The 23829-nt window shown below is 36.1% G+C and overlaps 1 protein-coding gene across 1 annotated transcript in view; it reads right to left on the bottom strand.

Moving 5' to 3' along the window:
* The window catches only part of LOC150108244 (centrosomal AT-AC splicing factor-like), a 107789-nt gene that overhangs the window by 63096 nt on the left and 20864 nt on the right, over positions 1–23829 (bottom strand). The window contains exons 3-4 of the mRNA XM_090415697.1: positions 20026–20124; positions 7086–7158 (exon numbers count right to left, since the gene is read on the bottom strand). Of these exons, the coding sequence (XP_090271823.1) occupies positions 7086–7158; positions 20026–20124 (172 nt within the window). The remainder of the gene's footprint in view (positions 1–7085; positions 7159–20025; positions 20125–23829) is intronic.

Below are 23829 nucleotides of genomic sequence, written 5' to 3'. Positions count from 1 at the left end.
CGTCCACTGTGAATAGCACTTGCAGTTGACTAGTGCTTCCATCTCAGTATGACATCACTGATTGTTGACCTAGGATAGCCCAAGTTGTCAACAGTTTGCCAAACAGATAGGCCTGCAATGTGGCATCCTATCACAATGCCTCTTTCGAACTCTGCCAGTTCCCTTTTCACAGCCATTTCACCCAGACACAGTTGCACTGACTTGGAAGCATCACTTTCCTCCAATTTATACCAGCTACAAACGTGTGACTCGTTACATGGCACAATGCACCTTGCCCACAGGAGTGTCCATTGACTTTTTTTTTTACAAGTGTAGTTTATATTTCAGAAGCTCTGCTCTGAAGACCATACATGAAACTTTTTCAAGCCAAGTCAGGCCTCTCATAAGTGAGGTGGTGGCATCACACCAGGCAATGAAATCCATCTCCCAACTAAAGACAATCACAAACATCCATGCTTGTGGCGGTTTTTGAATCTGGAGTCTGTTAGTTGGAAAGAAGAATACTAGCTATTCACAAGCAAGCTAGCATTCTTTTTTTAAAGAAAATGGTTTATTATCACAATGTTTAGTACAAATCTAACGTCATTCAGTGCAAATTTCTCAAATAAATAATCTTTTAAAGTAGTCAGCAAGCAAAACCTGAGAACAAAGTGTATCTAGAATTTTTTTCTAAACAAATCACCAATCAGGACTATTGCAGAAGGCTTTCAATTTGTATCCTTAATTTTCTTCACAGTTAAGTTTTATCAGTATGAGTTCTTCCTGGATTTAATTTAAAGCAAATCAGACAAATTTTTCAAAGTAGACAATCAAGACCACTTTACCTCCTGTTAAATTAGGCTTAAAAGTAATACAAAAACTCATGAAACAGGCATATACAATTTCATTAATTTGTTTTTTACAAAAAAATTTACATCTCTCCAACTTTTTTTTTTGTTTCTTCTCATCGTCCTCATCATGTGTGTCAAGGATTTAGGCCTAGAGTGGCCTGTTCCGGCCTTAGAAGTCATCATTGAATCTCTTAAGAGGATGTCTTGGTTTTCTTTTTCCTAATGGTTGGTAATTTAACCTCTCTACTGGCCAATGTGGATGAAATAGTGACACCAAATTGCACTTCTTATCCATGTTATTCAATGGGTTTTAGAGCTTCGTATCCAGATTTATCTCGACGTCTAAAGACATCAGGCCGGTTGGGGGGTTAAGGCTTGTCTTGTTTTGGTAATTTTCTGTTTTCATTCTTTCAACATGTTCCATCCATTTATGTTTATATTTTTTTAATTTTTTTCTATTACTGATTCCTGGTTTAATTCTTTCATAATTTTTTAATTTCTTTTGTGATCGAATAGAGTATACTTTGCAGTTTTTTCTCATAAACTTCATTTCAGATGTTATTATTCTTTGTCTGTCTTTTTGTTTTAGTTTCCTCTCTAAAATGTTTATCTATAGATTCCTATTATAAGCCTATTGTGACTACTGGTCTCTGACACGTGTTTTATCTCAAGTTTTTCTTCCCCAGTTAGCTTCTTATATAGTACGCTTGCATAGAGAACACTCAGTATGGAAATTTCTTCTGCAATTCTCTCATTAATTTTATTCTGCTTTTTTACAGACAAGTACTATGAGGGATCTAAAGCAATTATCTAGAATTCAACTTAATGACTAGCCTTTCTTAATTATCAAATCTCCTAAATGCTCAATTTTCTGGCTGAATGTTACTATCTCAAATGCTTTTCCAAATTTCAGACTACTAATAAACTTTTTTTTCTTCCAATGACAAAACGAGTCATGATTGCATGCCTCCTGGACATTTTCTGACAATGTTCTACTGCTAGAAACATTTTTATATCATCTTCATCACTGTTTTGTACTTTTGTGGCACTCTTTCCTGTTACTAAGTCATTTTGCCACTTTATATTTATCTTCTATATTCTGAGCTTTGCTAAAAGTTACTTTTACATATACAGTTGAACGTTATATAACAAACACCAGAGGCCTGACAAAATTTGCTTGTTATAACCATTACTCACTATATCCATGATGACTTAAATCTACCTCCTATTTTTTATTCATTCTAAATAATTGGATAAAAAATAGATTCAAAAAAAAACAAAAGTACTAGAGGGAAAATTAATATAATTACATACCTAGATATCATTTGTATAAATATGCTTGTATAAACTACAATACACTTAATATTAAATGCAATTTATTTGTCCATAATTTTAAAACCATACACAATACGAAACACAATTTATTTCTCCATAATTAAAAACCATACTAATTAATAATAAACACGATTTCAATTGATCTTTTTAAAAACTGACAATGATGTTATGTCTGTTTATAAATTGATTCAGTCAACTTTGTATGTAACAATTTTTTTTACAAAGTTACAATTTTGTAACCACTGTTACATACAAAACTCATCATCATCATCATCAAATTCCTGCCATGTACCCTCAAGGGGTGTACAGGATATGATAGTACTACATGAAAAAAAAAATTACATCATCACTAACTTCCTATCTACAATTTTCCTCCAAATCAGTCTGTTACTTATCAAGACTCCAACATTATCAGATTTTATATTTCTATCGTCTAAGGCACTTGGTACCATATCAATCCGTTATATCTTGGTCTTCCTCTGGGCCATTTTCCTGCCAACCTGGCAGAAAACACTTGTTTTGCTAATCTTTCCTCGCCCATTCTGTTTAAGTGACCATACTACCTGAGATTAGCTCTGCTGATGCATTCCTTGATGCTGACAATATCAAGTTCTTTCCTAATATCCTTGTTTTAAATATGATATTGCCATTGATGCCATCTGGTCATGCCTCAAATCTTTCTCAGGACTCCCATATCCATGGTCTCTAGTCTTTGGTCAAGTGTTTTACTTCTGACCCAGCTCCCAGATCCATAAGTTAAAACTGGTTTGAACACTGTCTTCTATCTAATTTAGTGTTCCGACTAACTTCTCTCTTATTCCATATGAATTTATTCAATTGACTTCCCACCATACCAGCTATGCTGATTCTGTTGTCTATTTCTATATTTAATTTACCATCTTCACTAAAAATCGTACCACTTTCCATCAAAAAGTGATCCATATAGATAATGAATAACAGAAGGGATAATGTACATCCTTGTCTCAAACCAGATTTAACATTAAACCATCTTCCTGTACTTCCTTCAATTCTAACTGTTGACTTACAACTCAAATAAAGACTAAGTATTGCTTGATATAATGCCCCATTGATACCATATAAATGTAGCGTATTGAATAGCTTCTCTCTTAGCACCTTGTCATATGCTTTTTCCAAATTAACAAAACTTAAATACAGATCTTTGTTATATTCCCATTCTTTCGCGACTATTTGTCGTAAAGTGAATATCTGATCCTGACATCCTCTATTTGGCCTGAATCCAGCTTGTTCTTCACCAAGCTTTTCTTCCACAATTCTTCTCAACCGTTTCTCAAGTATACTTGCATAGATCTTGCCAGGAACACTCAGTAGTGGAAATACCTCTGTAATTTTCACATTCAGTTTTATTTCTATATATGGGAACTATGAGAGCTCTACTCCAATCATCGGGAATTTGTCCCTCCATCTAGGCTTTCTGAACTATGCAGTGCAGCCACTGTAAGACTCTTATACCACCATACTTCAGCATTTCTGGTCGAATATCATCTACTCCTGCTGCCTTTCCACATTTCAAGCCTTTGATGGCTTTTTCTACTTCAAGTATGGATATGTATTCCTGACTGCATGCCTGGTCAGTGTTTTTTACCACTGTGCTGTCATCACTGCTTGTTTCATTTAGCAGTTTTTCAAAATAATTACTCCATACTTCAAGGATATCTTTTTCTCGCATTTTTCATGTCACCTTTATCATCTCTAACTCCTTTTACAGCACTCTTTCCTCCATTCCTAAGCTTCTTCAACAATCTCCAGAACATTTTGCCACCTTCTTGATATTTATTTTCTATATTCTTGCCAAAGTCTTCCCATGACTTTTGTTTAGCTAGTTTTACACAGTGTTTAGCATTCTTGCATTTGTCTCTGTATTCTCTAAGAGCACAAGCTGACTTATTTGCTAGGAACTTTTGATGTGCTTTCTTCTTTTCCTTCACTGCCTCTTTAACTTCCTGTGTCTACCATGGAGTTCTAATTTTTTGATTCTTGTTTCTATTCAGTGGCAAGCCTTTCTTCAAGGCTTGCCATTGAATCTCCAAGGTTTGGTTCCTGTTCTCAAACTTTCTCATTTTTTCTTCAATAATCTTTGTGTATTTTAGTCTACTGTTCACATCTGAGAGCTGCTCAACTTTTATTCGCTTTGGTTCCTGTTCTCAAACTCTTTCATTTTTTCTTCAATAATCTTTGTGTATTTTAGTCTACTGTTCACATCTGAGAGCTGCTCAACTTTTATTCGCTTTAAAACTTTCTTACATGTTATTCTTTTCAATGTGAAATTCAATTTTATCCTGCTCAAGACTAAATAGTGATCACTTCCAATTTCAAATCCTCTGTACACTCTGGTGTCCTGTACCAGGGAGAAAACATTACTATCAACAATAACATAGTCAATGAGACTTTTCTTATTCCTTGCCTTTTCTCTCCATGTGAATTTGTGCACATTTTTATGTTGGAACCTGGTGTTAGTAATAACCAGTCCATGTCCTGAGCAGAAATCCAACAGATATTTGCCATTATTATTAGCTTTGCTCTTTTCTCCAAATTTTCCCAAAATATTTTTGTATGTCTCACAATAATTTCCTACTCTGCTATTTAGATCTCCAACAAGGACCAACTTTTCCTTTTTCATTGTGTCAGTTGCTTTTTCTAAAAGCCTCAAAAAATTCCTTCACTTCTACCTTAGTAGAAACTTCTGTGGGACCATAGGCACAAATAAGTCTCATTGTCCAGTTCCCCATTCTCATATTTGCCCATATTACTCTACTTGAGACTGACTGCCATTGAAGAAGATAAGCCTCGTATTTTGTGTTGAATACCATGGCTACTTCTTCTTTTCCTTGATTGTCATTGCCTGAATATAACATTTTGTTTTTATTGCTCAGAAAGATCTCACCAGTTTTTGTCTTTTTTGTTTCAGTCACCCCTATTATGTCGATCTGGTACTTATCTAATTCCTCAGCTAGCTCCATTTCTTTGCCATTCAGGCTTCTTATGTTGATAGTACCGATCTTTAACTCTGGTGATGTTGAGTTGGGATGTGTTTTCAGATTTGTCCTAGTAGCTGACTTTTCGCTGTTCGCCCTGGTTCCCTGGCGAAAACAACGGGGCCTTGTTTAACCAGGCGACGCCCCAGCCGGCTTGACATTTTGTCATGTTGTACCATCATTTTATATTTTGGTTTAACCAATAAGAATACAATTTGGTCGGCTAAAACCCAAATTGCCAGTCCATCCTCGCTCGTTCAGTATCCAAGTAGATATCCAACAGGGTGCACCACGAGAAGGTGAGAATTGGACGTTAAGTCAGAAGTTCTCTGCATTCCTTTAAAGGCTATGTGGATGTCTCCTCTCAGTTATACAGCTTTCCATACAAAAACTTAACATATAAAACTGTCACATCAAAATATTTTTTTTTTGTTTTTGTTTGTTTCAAATGTTGTTTTCTAGTGCCAATATTGAATCATTTTTATTCTTGAAATGACTGTGTGTGGGGGCATATATGCATATTTTATATTGCTCCTATACAAGGGTCTCAGAACCAACAAGAGCCTCCATAGCTCAGTCAGTATAGACTAATCCTTTGATCGGAAAGACCTAGGTTCGAATCCCGTCTATGATGTGAGGAACCTTTATCTGGTCTCTTTTGACTAAAGGCGAGTTAGCTGGTCTCATACAGAGGTATAGAGTTTTTTCTTCTAGAAACTGGGAGTTTTTGTCCTTTAGAACAGGCAAACTGGTCTGTGAACACACACGGATCTACAGTCAAAAAATACACACTTAGAAGTCTCTCATTGGAGGGCACAACCTCAACCAATCCTAAGAGACGGATGAAGAAAATTAGGGAGAACCCCCACACGACAACAAACAACAACAGAACCCACAACAAACTGATGCTGTGTGAGGACAGGGGTTAAGAGAGAAGAACTTTGTTAATGTTTTTTTGTAGAGCTGGAGGTTGCAGTCTTAGGAAAATAATTCATGGGGAGGGCTGTTCCAGATCTCAGAGATGAATGAAATGAAAGATGAGTGAGAGTGGAAGGTCCTGTGGATTAGCAGTTGAACTGTAAACGGATATTAGCCAGTTGCTGCTTGTGTTATTGTTGTTAACAGAAATTAGGAGAATGACAGATGACAGTTCTGTGAAAGTGTCATGAAGGTATGTGTAGGAAAGTCATAGTACAGCAACACACTGTCTGTGAGACAGTGGCTAGTGAGTCAGAGAGATCACTGATCAGCTGAACTACTCCTTTTTTGAATGGCATCAAGATTTTTTTGAGAAGTTTTTAGTGCACTATTCCAAATATGAGAGCAGTATTCTAGGGGTGGGTAGTACCAAGTTAGCAGCTGAATAGGTGAAAAGAACATCATGAGTGAGAAGGGCATGCTAGGTTATGTTAATAATGAAGTACATCTGAATGAGCACTTCAGTAATATCTTAAAAACTTTTGTATACATAAAAATATCCATCTCTTAAATATATTAATCCTCTTTCTAAAAATAGTTTATGAGAATGATCTCCATATATTAAACATGATTTTTAATCCAAATTAAAGAGAAACTGCACAGCATACAATTTTTTTTTTTAACCTTATAATTACTGATTTTACTTTACATGTTTTATTTATAATTCTTTTATGTCCAAGGGCTAATCTGAGAATCCTGCTCTAGAGATCAAAGACACAATACTTTTTCAGGCATCCAATATACAGGAAGGTGATTTCAGTGTGCAGTGAATTCTATCACTCAAACATTCACAAACATCAAATCTAAATTAACAGTCTATTGATCGGAGTGCAAATATTATCTACTTAGATTTACAATCATACAGCAAATTATCATCTTGGACGATTCATTATATCTTAAAAGAACTATATTTAATATAAAAACTTACTTGCTTTTTGGGAATATCTGCAATAATTTTCTTTAAATACTCTTCTTTAGAATGTTGTATATTTTTCTTGAAACTAGAAGAAAAAAAAAAAAAAAGCAGGTAACAGCAAAGATAAAGAAGTTAAATGTTTTCTATAATTCTAGATGGAGAAGTTTATAATGAAAATAATGCCTGTAAAAATCTTAAATAAATATGTCACTTGCATGTTTGCATTTTACAGTTTCATATATGCTTAGTTCCATGAGAGTTCTGTCAAATTTACTTGAATATTTAATACCCACCAGAGAAAAGAGTCTCACAAAAGTACAAAAGCAGTGATAAAGATGATAAAAACTGAGGAGAAGGATATTCTGGATGTGTGAATTATTTTAAAAATACCAATGATAATCCCTACAGCATCAAAATCCTTGGGATTCATATTCAATGAAACTAACATCCCTCACTTTAGTGAGTACAGGAGTGGCGAACCCCATGCCTTATTTCATGTAAAATATATACATATTATCTGTACTCGGGTCGCTACTCTTCTTTCCTTCTTGCTCCTGCCCCCCACCCAAATGTTTCCTATTTTATTTTTCTTCATCTCTTGCAGTTTGTTTAGCCTTACTAGTAGGCTAAACAAACACAGAAGAAAGCAATGGCAAACCACTTCTGTATATATTCTGCCAAGAAAATCTTATGAACAGATGCTTAAGTTATTGTAATATAGTGCAGGAAGATGGTACATCCAAGTTAAAAAGGTATTAAAATGGCCTACTGGGTTCTTCTCCAGAAAGGAACTTCCAATGAAATTAACAAGAATGATGAAGCTGGAACAAAGCCTTCTGGAAGTTCAACTTCTCATAGAGTTAATCTTAGAAGAAGATGGATGCCTCCACTTTACTGATTTACATAAAACAGGAACATGGAATATAAGATGCATTTATCAAGGAAAATTGGAACTGGTGAAGAAAGAAATGGTTGTCAGAAGAAGCTATTCAAATAGCAGAAGAAAGAAGAAAAATGAAACATCAGAGAAACAAAGAAAGGATTAGACAAGTGAGTGCAGATTTCCAATGACAGGCTAGGAAAGAAGGAAAAACATCTAAACAAAAGCTGCCAAGAAATTGAAGAAAGTAATATTATGGGGTAGAACAACGATCATTATCACCATCATCAAATTCCTGACACGTACTCTCAAGAGGTGCATAGGATATTATGATACTACATGAAGAACATACATCCTTACTATCAACAATTTTCCTCCAAATCAATTTGTAACCTGTCAAGACTCCAACATTATCAGGTTTTATATTTCTGTCTTCTAAGGCATTTTTTACCACATCAATCCAAATATATCTTGGTCTCCCTTGGGTCTTTTTCCTGACAACCTGGCAGAGAACACTTGTTTTGCTAATCTTTCCTCTCCCATTCTGTTTAAGTGACCATACTACCTGAAATTAGCTCTACTAACACATTCCTGGATGCTAACAATGTCAAATTCTTTCCTAATATCCTCATTTTCAATATGATATTGCCATTGATACCATCTGTTCACCAGTTTCCCCATTCTATTATTTGCCCATATCACTCTACTTGATATTGCCTGCCATTAACCTCGTATTTATTATTATTATTACATGATACCTCCAAGGAGTCCAAAGACTCATCGAGGAAGGGCACCTACTCTACAACTCTCTGTCTCCACCACTCACTCCACCAACCACAATGAACCGCAACTACACTAACGCTATCTACCACCCACCACCACCACTAGTATTTTCACAGACAATCACAAACATCCATGTCCATGATGAGATTCGAACCCGCAACCTCTTGGCTGGTGAGCAGATATGCTAACCACTTGGCCAACCAGAAAACATCAGTATTTCGTGTTGAATATTAAATCCTTTTCCCTGATTGTTTTAGAGAAATAACTGATGTTACAGGGGAGCTTATCCCTAGATTAGGAGTTGTAAAAAGTAATTCAGAAAAATGTCTGATGGAAGACGAAGCAATGAAAAAAGATGGAAAGCGTATGTAGAGTATATGTAAAGAAAAATAATAACATTCAGTGTTCTCCCCAGAAATTTTTACCAGCTGGGTGGAATGAAGCATTAGCTGGGCATACAAAAATTTTGAATGAGTTAAGAAAGATCCTTTTTCATAAGAAATTAAAATAGTAATTTTATTAGAAATTACTTCAAACAAGGATAATATTTTATATAGTAATTATAACAAACAAGACTAGGATTTTTCTTATTTTCTCATTAAGTAATGAAAAACCTTGTAATGTTCACAGCTTAAAATTCTATACATTAATTCTTCTCTTCTTCTTAGAAACCTAATTGTCAGCAGCTTTTTTGTAATTAAAATCTGTTGGATCTAGTCCCTCCAGTGAAATCAGCATCAGATTATTTAGAGTGTTCTGACTGATACGATTCCTCATACAGGTTTTTATCCTTTTTAATGCAGAGAAACCCTCTTTTACATTCAGCTGTGCTCACAGGTATAGCCAGTCCTACAGCAGCTAGTTTTGCTAAATTTGAAAGACTCTTTGAGCTCAGATGTTGTTACTAATTTCAGCAGTATTTGTCTTGGATCTAGATTTTTGTATGACTGTCCATTAATCATTTTTGATGCAACTGACCATTCTAGTTTAGTACTTTCATAGTTTAAAACTGCAGGACTTCCATTTCTAGAATAATAATCAAAAAGAATCTCGGAAGCCTCATGCTGATCATGACTTTCTGCACTGAAAAGTCTTGAAAAGCAGGAAATGATTGGCATATCTGGAAATCTTGCTTCTAGGTGTTTAATAACTGGGTCTATATATTTATCATATACTGTAGTCTTAAAAGTAATAACATTAGAATCTGAATAATCAATGTGAAGGTCTGACTATTCACCTGAAAGATGCTGATGAAGATTTTGAAAATGACTGCCAAGAGTGTCTTTCAATTGCATGATGAATAGTTTTCTGGGCTTCTAACACTGGCACTATTTCAGTTAAGTCAATATCTTGCCTTTGCCATGATCTAGACAAGTTAGATAAATGTGGTAACACATCTGAAAGCATCATTAGTGAAGCTACTAAATTGTATGTTCTGATATATTTACTTAAACCTTCAGCTGCGATATCATTTCATTCGGTGGCCTCTCTTTCCAATGCAGCTATAACACTCACCATGCATTCTCTTAGAGACTGTATTGCAGAATCATGAGACAGCCATCTAGTGTCACTAGCCATTTTAAGTTTAATCTGAGGACTGTTCAGTATATTTTGGATCTGGGTTAAACCAGCCATCCTGACTGAGGAATTTTGAAAGAAGAAAAACAATTGCATTAAGATATCATTAAACATGACTAAATAAGGCACTTCAGCAGTTGCTTGGGCACTAGCAAGAGCCAGTCATTGGTTTACACAATGACAGTTGACCATGAGTCCATCTGTTTTATCATTGAGCAGTTTTCAACTCCCTTTTGCTTTTCAATCACGACAGCTGCTCCATCAGATCCTATGTCCACCAGATTACAAGTTTTTAAGCCTAGAATGTCAAGGGTTTCAATTACTTTGTTAGTTAGTAATTGGTGTTAGTTAGTAGTTGATGGCAAAGCTAGCTTTGCCATCAATGAAGTTGATGTATTTGATATTGCAAGTTGATACAAAACTAACCCTGACCTCTTTTCTAAGTTGACAAACATATTTAATGTACACAATCAGTTGTTTTAAAACTGAGATGCCTGTAGTTTCATCACATAAAACATTGAAATAATCTGCAGAATGTATAATTTTCAGTATTTCAGATCTAATTTCTGATGCTAAAATATCAATCAACTTTTGCATTATTCTTTCTGAGGTAAAATGTGCATTTTTACCAACATTAAGATGTTCTAAGTAGGAACAGCCCATAGCCTTGCAATGCTCAAGCAATTTTTCAAATAATGTAATATGTGGTAACGCATTTTTCGCTAACATAGATCTTAATGCTCCCAGAAAAGCATCTCTCCACAAGTCATTCAAAATTGAAATTGATTTTTCAATTTGCCCTATTCCAATTTCTTCTAGTATACGTTTTTCAATTATATCTGAACAAGAATCAGTATGTAACTTGCTTTGTTCAGTCAACCAAGCTTTCTTTTCGAAGTCTTGTGCATGGCATAGTTACCCAAGTCACTTCCTTGTTTGTGTGTCGTCTCTTTCCATATTTCATACATGTGGAACACATCATTCCATTATCTTTCACCACAACCCAATGGAATTTTTTAAACCAATCATTGTTAATACTCGATAAGCAGTGTTTAGACGCACGTTTTACATAATAGACTCTGCAGAAATCGACGATTCTGTTGTTTGGTGTCTTCACTACTATGCTTATTGGTTTCATCTTTCTTAAAATAACTTAAGTGGGGGTTTTCTGACTTGACTTTTTACTAATTATGGGGTAATTTAATAAATACAAAATATCACTGTTATTAAATTAATCAGAACAAATCGCTGAATTGTGCACTGACAGTAATACCTGAGCACATAATGTGCATTATGTCACAATTTTACTATTTATATAACGTGCGTTATGTCGCAATTTTACTATTTATAAGTATTAATTACTAGGAATGGGAATTGGTATCACTCGAGACTGATATCATAGTCCTCAAGAGTTCCGAGAATAGTAGATCACAACTATATTTGATGCGCATGCCTATTTTCTTTTACAATATTTTTCTCATCCTGCAAGGAAAGTTATGCTGAAAGTGATCCAACAAAGGTTGGAGTAGTGAATAAAGAAATGTCACAAGAACAGGCAGGTGCTAGGAGAGGCAAAGGAACCAGAGACTAAATAGCAAACATGAGATGGGTTATGGATAGAATAAGAGAATTTCAGAAGGAAGTATTCATTTGTGGGGTGCTTAAGGGTCAAAGCTGTATAACGGAGAGGAGACCTCCACATAGCCTTTAAAGGAATGCGGAGAACCGACCAGGGCTTCTGACCTAATGTCCAATCCTCACCTTCTCGTGGTGCACCCTGTTGGGTATCTACTTTGATACTGAACGAACGAGGATGGGCTGGCAATTTGGGATTTAGCCGACCAAATCGTATTCTTATTGGTTAAACCAAAATAAAAAATGATGGTACAACATGACAAAATTTCATGCCGGCTGGGGCGTTGCCCGGTTAAACAAGGCCCCCGTTGTTTTCGCCAGGGAACCAGGGCGAACAGCGAAAAGTCAGCTACTGGAACAAATCTGAAAACAAACCCCAACTCAACATCACCAGAGTTAAAGATCGGTACTATCAACGTAAGAAGCCTGAATGGCAAAGAAATGGAGCTAGCTGAGGAATTAGATAAGTACCAGATCGACATAATAGGGGTGACTGAAACAAAAAAGACCAAAACTGGTGAGATCTTTCTGAGCAATAAATACAAAATGTTATATTCAGGCAATAACAATCAAGGAAAAGAAGGAGTAGCCATAGTATTCAACACAAAATACGAGGCTAATCTTCTTGAATGGCAGTCAGTCTCAAGTAGAGTAATGTGGGCAAATATGAGAATGGGGAACTGGACAATGAGACTTATTTGTGCCTATGGTCCCACAGAAGGTTCTACTAAGGTAGAAGTGGAGGAATTTTTTGAGGCTTTATAAAAAGCAACTGACACAATGAAAAAGGAAAAGTTGGTCCTTGTTGGGGATCTAAATAGTAGAGTAGGAAATGATTGTGAGACATACAAAAATATTTTGGGAAAATTTGGAGAAAAGAGCAAAGCTAATAATAATGGCAAATATCTGTTGGATTTCTGCTCAGGACATGGACTGGTTATTACTAACACCATGTTCCAACATAAAAATGTGCACAAATTCACATGGAGAGAAGAGGCTAGGAATAAGAAAAGTCTCATTGACTATGTTATTGTTGATAGTGATGTTTTCTCCCTGGTGCAGGACACCAGAGTGTACAGAGGATTTGAAATTGGAAGTGATCACTATTTAGTCTTGAGCAGGATAAAATTGAATTTCATATTGAAAAGAATAACATGTAAGAAAGTTTTAAAGCGAATAAAAATTGAGCAGCTCTCAGATGTAAACTGTAGACTAAAATACAGAAATATTATTGAAAAGAAAATGAAAGAGTTTGAGAACAGAAATCAAACCTTGGAGATTCAGTGGCAAACTCTGAAGGAAACATTGATTGATTCTGCCAGAGAGGCATGTGGTGAGGTTGTGTGCAAAGATAAAAAAATCAGAACTCCCTGGTGGACACAGGAAGTTAAAGAGGCAGTGAAGGAAAAGAAGAAAGCATATCAAAAGTTCCTGGCAAATAAGTCAGCTTTTACTCTTACAGAATACAGAGACAAATGTAAGAAAGCTAAACAGTGTGTAAAACTAGCTAAACAAAAGTCATGGGAGGACTTTGGCAAGAATATAGAAAATAAATATCAAGAAGGTGGCAAAATATTCTGGAGGTTGTTGAAGAAGCTTAGGAATGGAGGAAAGAGTGCTGTAAAAGGAATTAGAGATGATAAAGGTGAAATAAAAACAGGAGAAAAAGATATCCTTGAAGTATGGAGTAATTACTTTGAAAAACTGCTAAATGAAACAAGCAGTGATGACAGCACAGTGATAAAAAACACTGACCAGGCATGCAGTCAGGAATACATATCTATACTTGAAGTAGAAAAAGCCATCAAAGGCTTGAAATGTGGAAAGGCAGCAGGAGTAGATGATATTCGACCAGAAATGCTGAAGTATGGTGGTATAAGTCTTACAGTGGTTGCACTGCATAGTTCAGAAAGCCTGGACAGAGGGACGAATTCCCGATGATTGGAGTAGAGCTCTCATAGTACCCATATATAAAAAGGGAAATAAAACTGAATGTGAGAATTACAGAGGTATTTCCCTACTGAGTGTTCCTGGCAAGATCTATGCAAGTATACTTGAGAAACGGTTGAGAAGAATTGTGGAAGAAAAGCTTGGTGAAGAACAAGCTGGATTCAGGCCAAATAGAGGCTGTCAGGATCAGATCTTCACTTGACGACAAATAGTCGAGAAAGCATGGGAATATAACAAAGATCTGTATTTAAGTTTTGTCGATTTGGAAAAGGCATATGACAAGGTGCCAAGAGAGAATCTATTCAATACGCTGCAGTTATATGGTGTCAATGGGGCATTATATCAAGCAATACTTAGTCTTTATTTGAGTTGTGAGTCAGCAGTTAGAATTGAAGGAAGTACAGGAAGATGGTTTAATGTTAAATCTGGTGTGAGACAAGGATGTACATTATCCCCTCTGTTTTTCATTATCTATATGGATCACATTATGAAGGAATGTGGTATTAAACCTGATATCAAAATTGGAGATGTTAATGTCAGCTCTTTGCTTTATGCGGATGATGTTATACTTCTAAATAAATCCGCTACAAGTCTGCAAGATTCTCTGACTAAATTGAATAGCTGTTGTAATAGATATGGTATGAGGGTCAGCAATAAAAAGACAAAGACAATGAAAATAGGCAGAATCATTGAAAATGTCAACTGTGTTGTGAATGGAGAACCTGTGGAACAAGTAAAACATTTCAGCTACTTAGGCACAATTTTTACTGAAGATGGTAAACTAAATATAGAAATAGACAACAGAATCAGCAAAGCTGGTATGGTGGGAAGTCAATTGAATAAATTCATATGGAATAAGAAAGAAATTAGTCGGAACACTAAATTAGCTGTATACAAGACTGTGTTCAAACCAATTTTAACTTATGGATCTGAGAGCTGGGTCAGAAGTAAAACACTTGACCAAAGACTAGAGACCGCAGATATGAGAGTCCTGAGAAAGATTAGAGCCATGAACAGATGGCATCAATGGCAATATCATATTAAAAATGAGGATATTAGGAAAGAACTCGACATTGTCAGCATCCAGGAATGCGTTAGCAGAGCTCATCTCAGATGGTATGGTCACTTAAATAGAATGGGAGAGGAAAGATTAGCAAAACAAGTGTTCTCTGCCAGGTTGGCAGGAAAACGACCCAGAGGAAGACCAAGATATAGGTGGATTGATACGGTACAAAGTGCCTTAGACGATAGAAATATAAGATCTGATAATGTTGGAGTCTTGACAAGTAACAGACTGATTTGGAGGAAAATTGTAGATAGGAAGTTAGTAATGATGTAATTTTTTCATGTAGTACTGTCATATCCTGTACACCCCTTGAGGGTACATGGCAGGAATCTGATGATGATGATGATGAGTATTCATTTGTTTTATTGATTATAAGAAAGTTTTTGATTGCATGAATCACAACACTGTGGATTGTAATGAAATCAATGGGAATACATGAACATCTAATTCTCTTGATACGAGAGCTGTCATACAGCTCTCGTATCAAGTAAAAAACAGACTTTGGAGAAACATACAGTGCCCGACTGGAAAAAGGGAGCGGCAGGGTTGTATACTCTTACCCGACCTTTGTAATATTTATAGTGAATATATTATGATAATAGCCGATTTAGACAAAGATCCAGTTGGAATTAGGATTGGTAGCAGAAAAATAAAATAATTTAGGATATGCAGATGAGACAACCCTCATAGCAGATACTAAGGAAGAACTGGGGCAATTGATTCTATTGGTTAAGATGGAACGTAACAAAGCTGGGCTTAAACATCAGCAAAACAAAAGTGATGGCTTCTGGCATTTAAATGAATTTATTTTAGAGAGAGATAAAAATAGAAATTGCTGAAAGTTATGATTTACTGGGATCCAGAATCAGAAATGATGGTAAATGTGAAGATGGAATTAAAAGGAAGAATAGTTATGGATAAAAAAAAAAGCGATGTTAAACCTGACAAAAATTAGCTGGATTATTAAGAAGAAAGACAGAAAGTGAATTGATTCATTTGAATTATGGGTGTGGAGAAGACTATCAAGAATTTAATGAACTGCAAGAGTGACCAATAAGAAAATTTTAGAGAATATAAAGACAGAATGCTCCTTGGAGGTGGTGATTGCTAAACAGAAGTTGACATTCACCCTCCAGGGACACTTGTCTTCATTAACTTCAATTCACCATTTTTTGAACCATTGTTCTAATACTGAGACTACAGTTTGCAGTTTTTTGGTTGCCAGTCTAGGTTACAAGGAACAGACCATTATTGCAGTATCATCTACATATAGGGTTATTGTAGTGACAACTGTATATGAGATGTCAGTCACATAGATACCAGAGAGCAGAAGTGATAGTATGGAGCCCTGGAGGATGCTTGCCATGATGTTATATTCCAGCAATCTAATTCCCTGTAGCTTCATCTGGAGTTTGCGATTGTTGAGTACTATCTGACTATCTTAATGGGAACTTGGCTTGCATGAATTTAAAAAGAAGTCTATTGTGCCATATTTTGTTGAATGCTTTGGCACTTGTGCTGTTATGTGAGCTGATGAATCACTGGAAAAGGCAATGTTGGGGAATGAGAAGAAGATGAAGACCACAGAAGAGTTGAATGGACAACATAAAAGAACTTACCAACTTGAACTTACAATTACTGAAAGAAAGGTCAAGAGGCCGAGTGGGATGGAGAGCCTTTGTTCACAGGATCACCAAGAGTCAAAAATGACTGGATGGCACATACAACATGTTTAGTGAAAATTTTATTTAATGAGGAATATGTTTTTGTTATGTGATAAAGTAATCTATCTATCTATCTATATATATATATATATATAAAGTATGTACTGTATGTGTTTGCATTTAGTAATGCATTTTAGGTTATTTTCCTCTTTATCGAGCCTTGATAAGACGTCATCTTGACTACAGCACGTAGATCTGGGCGCTATGGTTTCTTGGTGATGAGGAGGTAGAGAGGTTCCAGAGGAGAGTGACCAAGATGGTAGCTGGTCTACGGAATGAACCTTACGAGAATAGGTTGAAGATTTGTGGGTTACAGAAACTGGTTGATAGACGGAAAAAGGGGTGATATGATTGAGACTTCCAACATGATCGAGACATTCAAATTACTGAGGAGTTTTTACAAGATTAGTGCAGAGGAAATTTTTCAGAACAGGTGTGGTGGTGGGAGAAATAGAGATCATCCATGGAAACTGAGCAAGAGTGTAGTTAGCAAGGTGTTAGAACTAGATTTTTTTACTTGGAGAGCGTACCCTGTAGCTTCATCTGGAGTTTGCGATTGTTGAGTACTATCTGACTATCTTAATGGGAACTTGGCTTGCATGAATTTAAAAAGAAGTCTATTGTGCCATATTTTGTTGAATGCTTTGGCACTTGTGCTGTTATGTGAGCTGATGAATCACTGGAAAAGGCAATGTTGGGGAATGAGAAGAAGATGAAGACCACAGAAGAGTTGAATGGACAACATAAAAGAACTTACCAACTTGAACTTACAATTACTGAAAGAAAGGTCAAGAGGCCGAGTGGGATGGAGAGCCTTTGTTCACAGGATCACCAAGAGTCAAAAATGACTGGATGGCACATACAACATGTTTAGTGAAAATTTTATTTAATGAGGAATATGTTTTTGTTATGTGATAAAGTAATCTATCTATCTATCTATATATATATATATATATATAAAGTATGTACTGTATGTGTTTGCATTTAGTAATGCATTTTAGGTTATTTTCCTCTTTATCGAGCCTTGATAAGACGTCATCTTGACTACAGCACGTAGATCTGGGCGCTATGGTTTCTTGGTGATGAGGAGGTAGAGAGGTTCCAGAGGAGAGTAACCAAGATGGTAGCTGGTCTACGGAATGAACCTTACGAGAATAGGTTGAAGATTTGTGGGTTACAGAAACTGGTTGATAGACGGAAAAAGGGGTGATATGATTGAGACTTCCAACATGATCGAGACATTCAAATTACTGAGGAGTTTTTACAAGATTAGTGCAGAGGAAATTTTTCAGAACAGGTGTGGTGGTGGGAGAAATAGAGATCATCCATGGAAACTGAGCAAGAGTGTAGTTAGCAAGGTGTTAGAACTAGATTTTTTTACTTGGAGAGCGGTGAATGAGTGTAATAAGCTGCCAGTCTGTTGTGGGTGCCATGAGTGTGAATGAGTTCAAAGTAAAATATGATAGATACTGCACAAATCCTGAATAGGTTTCTCGGCATGACGTTTAGGGCCCCCTTCGGTGTCTAAGGACTCATTGGAGTTGCCTGTAATAATAATAATAATTATTATAACTGGCACATGTACCTTTTGCAGTTGTCATTTTGTATGTTTTATGTATGGTTCTAACATTTAATTGAAATGTTAGATTTATACATAATATATATATACAGGGTGTTCGGGATAAATTTGACATATTTATAATTAATTATATTTTTCCGTAAGTTACATGTATTAACACACACTTCTCTTCATTTAAAAGTTTGGACCCTTCTTCATTCATATACAAGATGTCAGAAAGGATGGATAGCTGGAACCCACCTGAATCATGGAAGAGAATAACTTGTATCATGATGATTCGTGCCCGCCATCAAAATAAGGATATTACGACTGCTGCCCAATGCTCCCTGAATACAGTAAAAACAATCAGGCATGAACTAGAGACTTGCAATGGTGACTACGAGGATGTAGCAAGAAGAAAGATCCCTAGCAGACGATCTGATTGCGTTCGTACAGCAGAATTCCTCGCAAATCTGCAGGAACAGGTGTTGAAGAACCCTGGCATTGGAATTCGGGCTTTGTTCGTGGAGTTGCTAACTGTAGTCAAGCCCTGGATAACAAGGGTAGCCAATGGTAGGCCGTATGTATGGCAGCAGGATTCGGCCCCTTGCCACACCTCTGGGAAAAGTCAAAAATGGTTGTCTGAAAATTTCTACGACTTCACCAGTCCAAATGTTTGGCCTCCAAACTCCCCAGACCTTAACCCCATGGATTATTTTGTATGGGGCGCAGTTGAAAAAGACACCAATCGCACTTCCAGTAATACAAAAGCCCAGTTAATGGATAAAATTAAAACAGTTTTTGCGGCCCTTCCCAGGGAGACTGTAGCATCAGCTTGTTCGAGGTTCCGAAGCAGAATTGAAGCTGTGATCGATGCTAATGGTGGTTATTTTGAGTAAATCTTGTTGATAGTATTGTAATTAACTCTGCCTGTAATGTTTTTTTGTCAATTCATTAAATTTAATAGATACAAAGAAGATTTTCTTTTTCCTTACGAAACTGTCAAATTTATCCCGAACACCCTGTATATATATATATATATATATACTGCTAGTTTAGCCAAACACTAAACTAGCAGTATACAAGATGGCATTTAAACCAGTTTTAAGTTATGGATCTGAGAGTTGGGTTAGAAATAAAGAACTTGATCAAAGACTACATACGAGGATTCTTAGAAAAGGAGAGTGAACCAATGGCATCAATGGCAGAATCATATTCAAAATGAAGGTATTAGAAAAGAACTTGATATTATTAGCATTCAAGAATGTGTCAGCATAGCTAATCTAAGGTGGTATGGCCACTTAAATAGAATGGGTGAAGAAAGGTTAGCAAAACAGGTGCTTGATGCCAAGATGGTAAGAAAGAGAATCAGAGGAAGACCAAGGTCTAGATGGATTGATTCAGTCAGAAGTGGATTAGAAGCATAAAATGTTAGATATGACAATATTGGAGTGCTCACAAGTAATAGACTGATTTGGAGAAAAATTGTTGATAGGAGATTAATAATAATGTAAACAAATCATTTAGTGCTGACATAACATCCTTTTGGGATATAAATTAGGAAATCGATGATGAATATCATCCTGCCACCCTTGTTTCTTTGGACTGGGGTTGCTTCTTTTTTTTTTTTTTTTTTTTTTTTTTAAATTCAATATAGTGAACGCTGAGCTATAACAAAATTATTTCTCTTGTCCCTTAGGGGTTTATTAAGGTTAGTATCTATTATGCATACATATGATATAAAAAATATTTCTATTAAAGATTTTTAAAATACAAACCATTGCAACTCAGCTTCAGTTATTACATAATCAGCAAGAAGAGTTTTGTTCAGATGATTATTCCACCAAAATGCTTTAGTAGCAGTATGATGACTCTCACTATGAACAAACAAAAAATGCAATAAGTAAACAGGCACACAACAATATTAATAAAATCAAATTAATAAAAGTATAAAGCTTAAATCAGTATTTCAAAGAATTATATATTTATTCGGCTCTTTTTAAGTTTCTTAAATCTTAATATTGGAAATAATTGCTGTTCTACAATTTTATTTTGCAATTAACTGCACAAATGTCAATACATTAAATATGTGAAAGGTATTATAATTTTAATGGGCATTCTGCATCTATACAAACTTGATATGTATACATGTCAAGGCCAGATGAGTAGTTAAACTAACAGATAAATTAATTTTGATACAAAGTCACTAGCTTCAGATGGCTAGCAGTTAATGTGTAAGCAAAACATTCCAGGGTGAAGGCTACATGTGACCTAAAGACTGATGACCAGTGATCTAGAGTAGGAAAATATTTTTCTGATAGTCTCTTATTTATATAAGGAATAGCAACTTTACAAAAAAAAAGATTCATTTTCTACCATTATACTTTACAACGCAATTAGTGCCTTAGAAGCACAAAATGTTAGATATGACAATATTGGATTACTCACAAGTAACGGATTGATTTGAAAGAAAATTGTTGATAGGAGATTAATAATGTAAACTTAACCATATAGTGCTGCCATAGTAAGCTGAACACTCCTTTGGGGTAGAAATCAGGAAATTCATGATATTATTATTACTATTATTGGAAGTTTTTTCCCACTTGGTTAGACTATAATAAATTTAGTTTACTCCTTTATCCAAGTGTAAGCAAGCAAAGTTTGCACCTGAAGTATCTTCAGGACTGAGGCAACTCGTGGTAAAGGTGGACCAAGCTCTCATCACTCCTTGTCTCAGTATCTCCCATAATGCAAAGCACATCTCCTTGCGGACATGTATAATGCTATGCATTAAGGGAAGGGCCACTACCCAGACCGGTTTTGACCTTTATTTAGGTCTCGTCACTGGGCGCCAGACCCAAAAGTGGTGATACGATGGCAGAAGCAATGAGAAGTCATTTCCACCTATAGGAGTTGCCAAAAGGTGTACCACCTTATTATTAAATTACTCTGGATTTAGAGAAATATGTTGGAAGATTTTTTTCACTTGGTTAGACTATAATAAATTTAGTTTAATCCTTTATCCAAGTGTAAGTAAGCAAAGTTTGCGAGTGAAGTATCTTCAGGACTGAGGCAACTCGAGGTAAAGGTGGACCAAGCTCTCCTTGACTCAGTATCTCTCATAATGCAAAGCACATCTCCTTGCAGACATGTGTAATGCTAATGTATTAAGGGAAGGGCCACTAACCAGACCAATTTCAACCTTTATTGAATGTTCAAGTACAGGTCAAATTCCAAAAACTCAGCACTGTTCCCCTCAGTAACAGGCTCATCCTGCCACTGAGAACTCTCAGAACCGGTTGGTTCTACACTGTGGCAGGCTCATCCCACAACCGAGCAGAGCTGCTCATCTGGTCATATCTCATCTGAGGGGTAACAGCAACAGCCGTGCCTAAGTTAACTTCATGGGCTACAGCACTGCCATTCATTACCCTCCACCACCACCACCACCACTCAGGACCTGGGTGACAGCAACAGCCGACTCAGTTAAAACTTCATGGGCTACAGCATTACCATTCATCACCCAAGCTTCCAACCGGTTTCCACCTTCACTGAGGTCTTGTCAGTGGGAGCCAGATCCAGGAGTGGTGATACTAGGGCAGAAGCAATGCAGAAGTCATATTTACCTATACGAATTGCCAAATAAAAAGCTGTACCACCTTATTATTAAATTACTCTGAATTTAGAGAAAGATATTGGAAGTTTTTTCCCCTCTTGGTTAGACTATAATAAATTTAGTTTAATCCTTTATCCAAGTGTAAGCAAACAACGTTTGCACCTGAAGTATCTTCAGGGCTGAGGCAACTCATGGTAAAGGTGAACCAAGCTCTCATCACTCCTTGTCTCAGTATCTCTCATAATGCAAAGCACATCTCCTTGTGGACATGTATAATACTATGCATTAAGGGAAGAGCCACTACCCAGACCGGTTTCGACCTTTATTGAGGTCTCCTCAGTGGGGGCCAGACACAGAAGTGGTGATACTAAGGTAGAAACAATGGAGAATTCATATTTACCTATACGAGTTGCAAAAAGATGTCTCAACTTATTATTAAATTACTCTGGATTTAAAGAAAGATATTGGAAGTTTTTTCCCTCTTGGTTAGACTATAATATATTTAGTTTAATCCTTTATTCAAGTGTATACAAACAAACTTTGCACCTTATGTATCTTCAGTACTGAGGCAACTCGTGGTGAAAACTTTGTTTGCTTACACTTGGATAAAGATTTAAACTAAATTTATTTTAGTCTAACAAGTGGGAAAAAACTTCCAACATCTTTCACTAAATCCAGAGTAATTTAATAATAAGGTGGTACACCTTTTGGCAACTCGTAGAGGTAAATATGACTTCTCCATTGTTTCTGCCTTAGTATCACCACTTCTGGGTCTGGCTCCCACTGACAAGACCTCAATAAAGGTCAAAACCGGTCTGGGTAGTGGCCCTTCCTTTAATGCATAGCATTATACATGCCTGCAAGAAGATGTGCTTTGCATTATGGGAGACAAGGAGTGATGAGAGCTTGGTCCACCTTTGCCAAGAGTTGCCTCAGTCCTGAAGATACTTCAGGTGCAAACTTTGTTTGCTTATACTTGGATAAAGGATTAAACTAAATTTATTATTATTATTATTATTATTATTATTAAGAGAGGCCACATACTACACGCACCAGTTATCATGCTTATTCTTGCATTCATTCACAACATCCAATGGCAATCCATTCCAATCACACATCATCCCCTGATTGGCGGCATTCATTCCTAGCTTCCAAGGATGCCCTCTTGTCCTTTCCCCACCCTCCATAAATTGAAAAATTCCATTAATTGAAATCCTGTATAACTCTTTCAGAAGTTTGTAAGTCTGAATCATATCACCCCTCTTTCTCCTGTTTGCTAGTCTGCAGTCTACAAATTCTCAATCTGTCATAATCAGTATTCTACAATCCTGATACCATTTTTAACACTCTCCTTTGCGCTCTCTCCAGTATATCAGAATCACAATGGAAATCAGGAGACCAGACCTGCACACAATAATCCAAGTGAGGTCTTATCAATGCCTTGAAAAGAGGCAAAATAACATCCCTATCTTTACATGTGAAGTTCATTTCATCATTGCAATTATCTTTTGAGTTGTATTTGCAATCTTTGCTACCTGGCCCCTGAACTTCAACTTCCTATCAACTAACACTCCAAGATCCCTGGCCTCATCAGTTTCTTCTAACATAATCCCACCAATATAATACGACACTGGATATCTAATCATGCCGAAGTGAATGACTTTACATTTACTGACATTGAAATGACATCCATTTTCCCATGCTCAATTCCACAAAAATGTTTTTATGTAAATCTAAAGTACATTAGTGCTGTGAGTGGTTTAAGGCTTTTTTTTCTATTTTTTAATTTCATTTTATTTATTTTTTTTAATCCATTATTTACCTGGTCCAGAAACCTTACTCTACAGATTAAACATGGAACTTTTTTAAACCACTTGAGTCCTCCAATAAGCAGGATGGTGGTCTCAAACCATGCAATGATATTCAACTTCCACCTAAATACAATCACAAATATCCAATAAATCAA

This window comes from Typopeltis vanoorti, chromosome 3 (genome assembly GCF_054136105.1).
Source record: "Typopeltis vanoorti isolate ZY-2024b chromosome 3, IOZ_Tvanoo_1.0, whole genome shotgun sequence".
In the NCBI taxonomy this organism is placed as follows: domain Eukaryota; kingdom Metazoa; phylum Arthropoda; class Arachnida; order Uropygi; family Thelyphonidae; genus Typopeltis; species Typopeltis vanoorti.
Note: the sequence above shows the minus strand (reverse complement) of the source record. Positions and strands in the feature narration are given on the sequence as shown.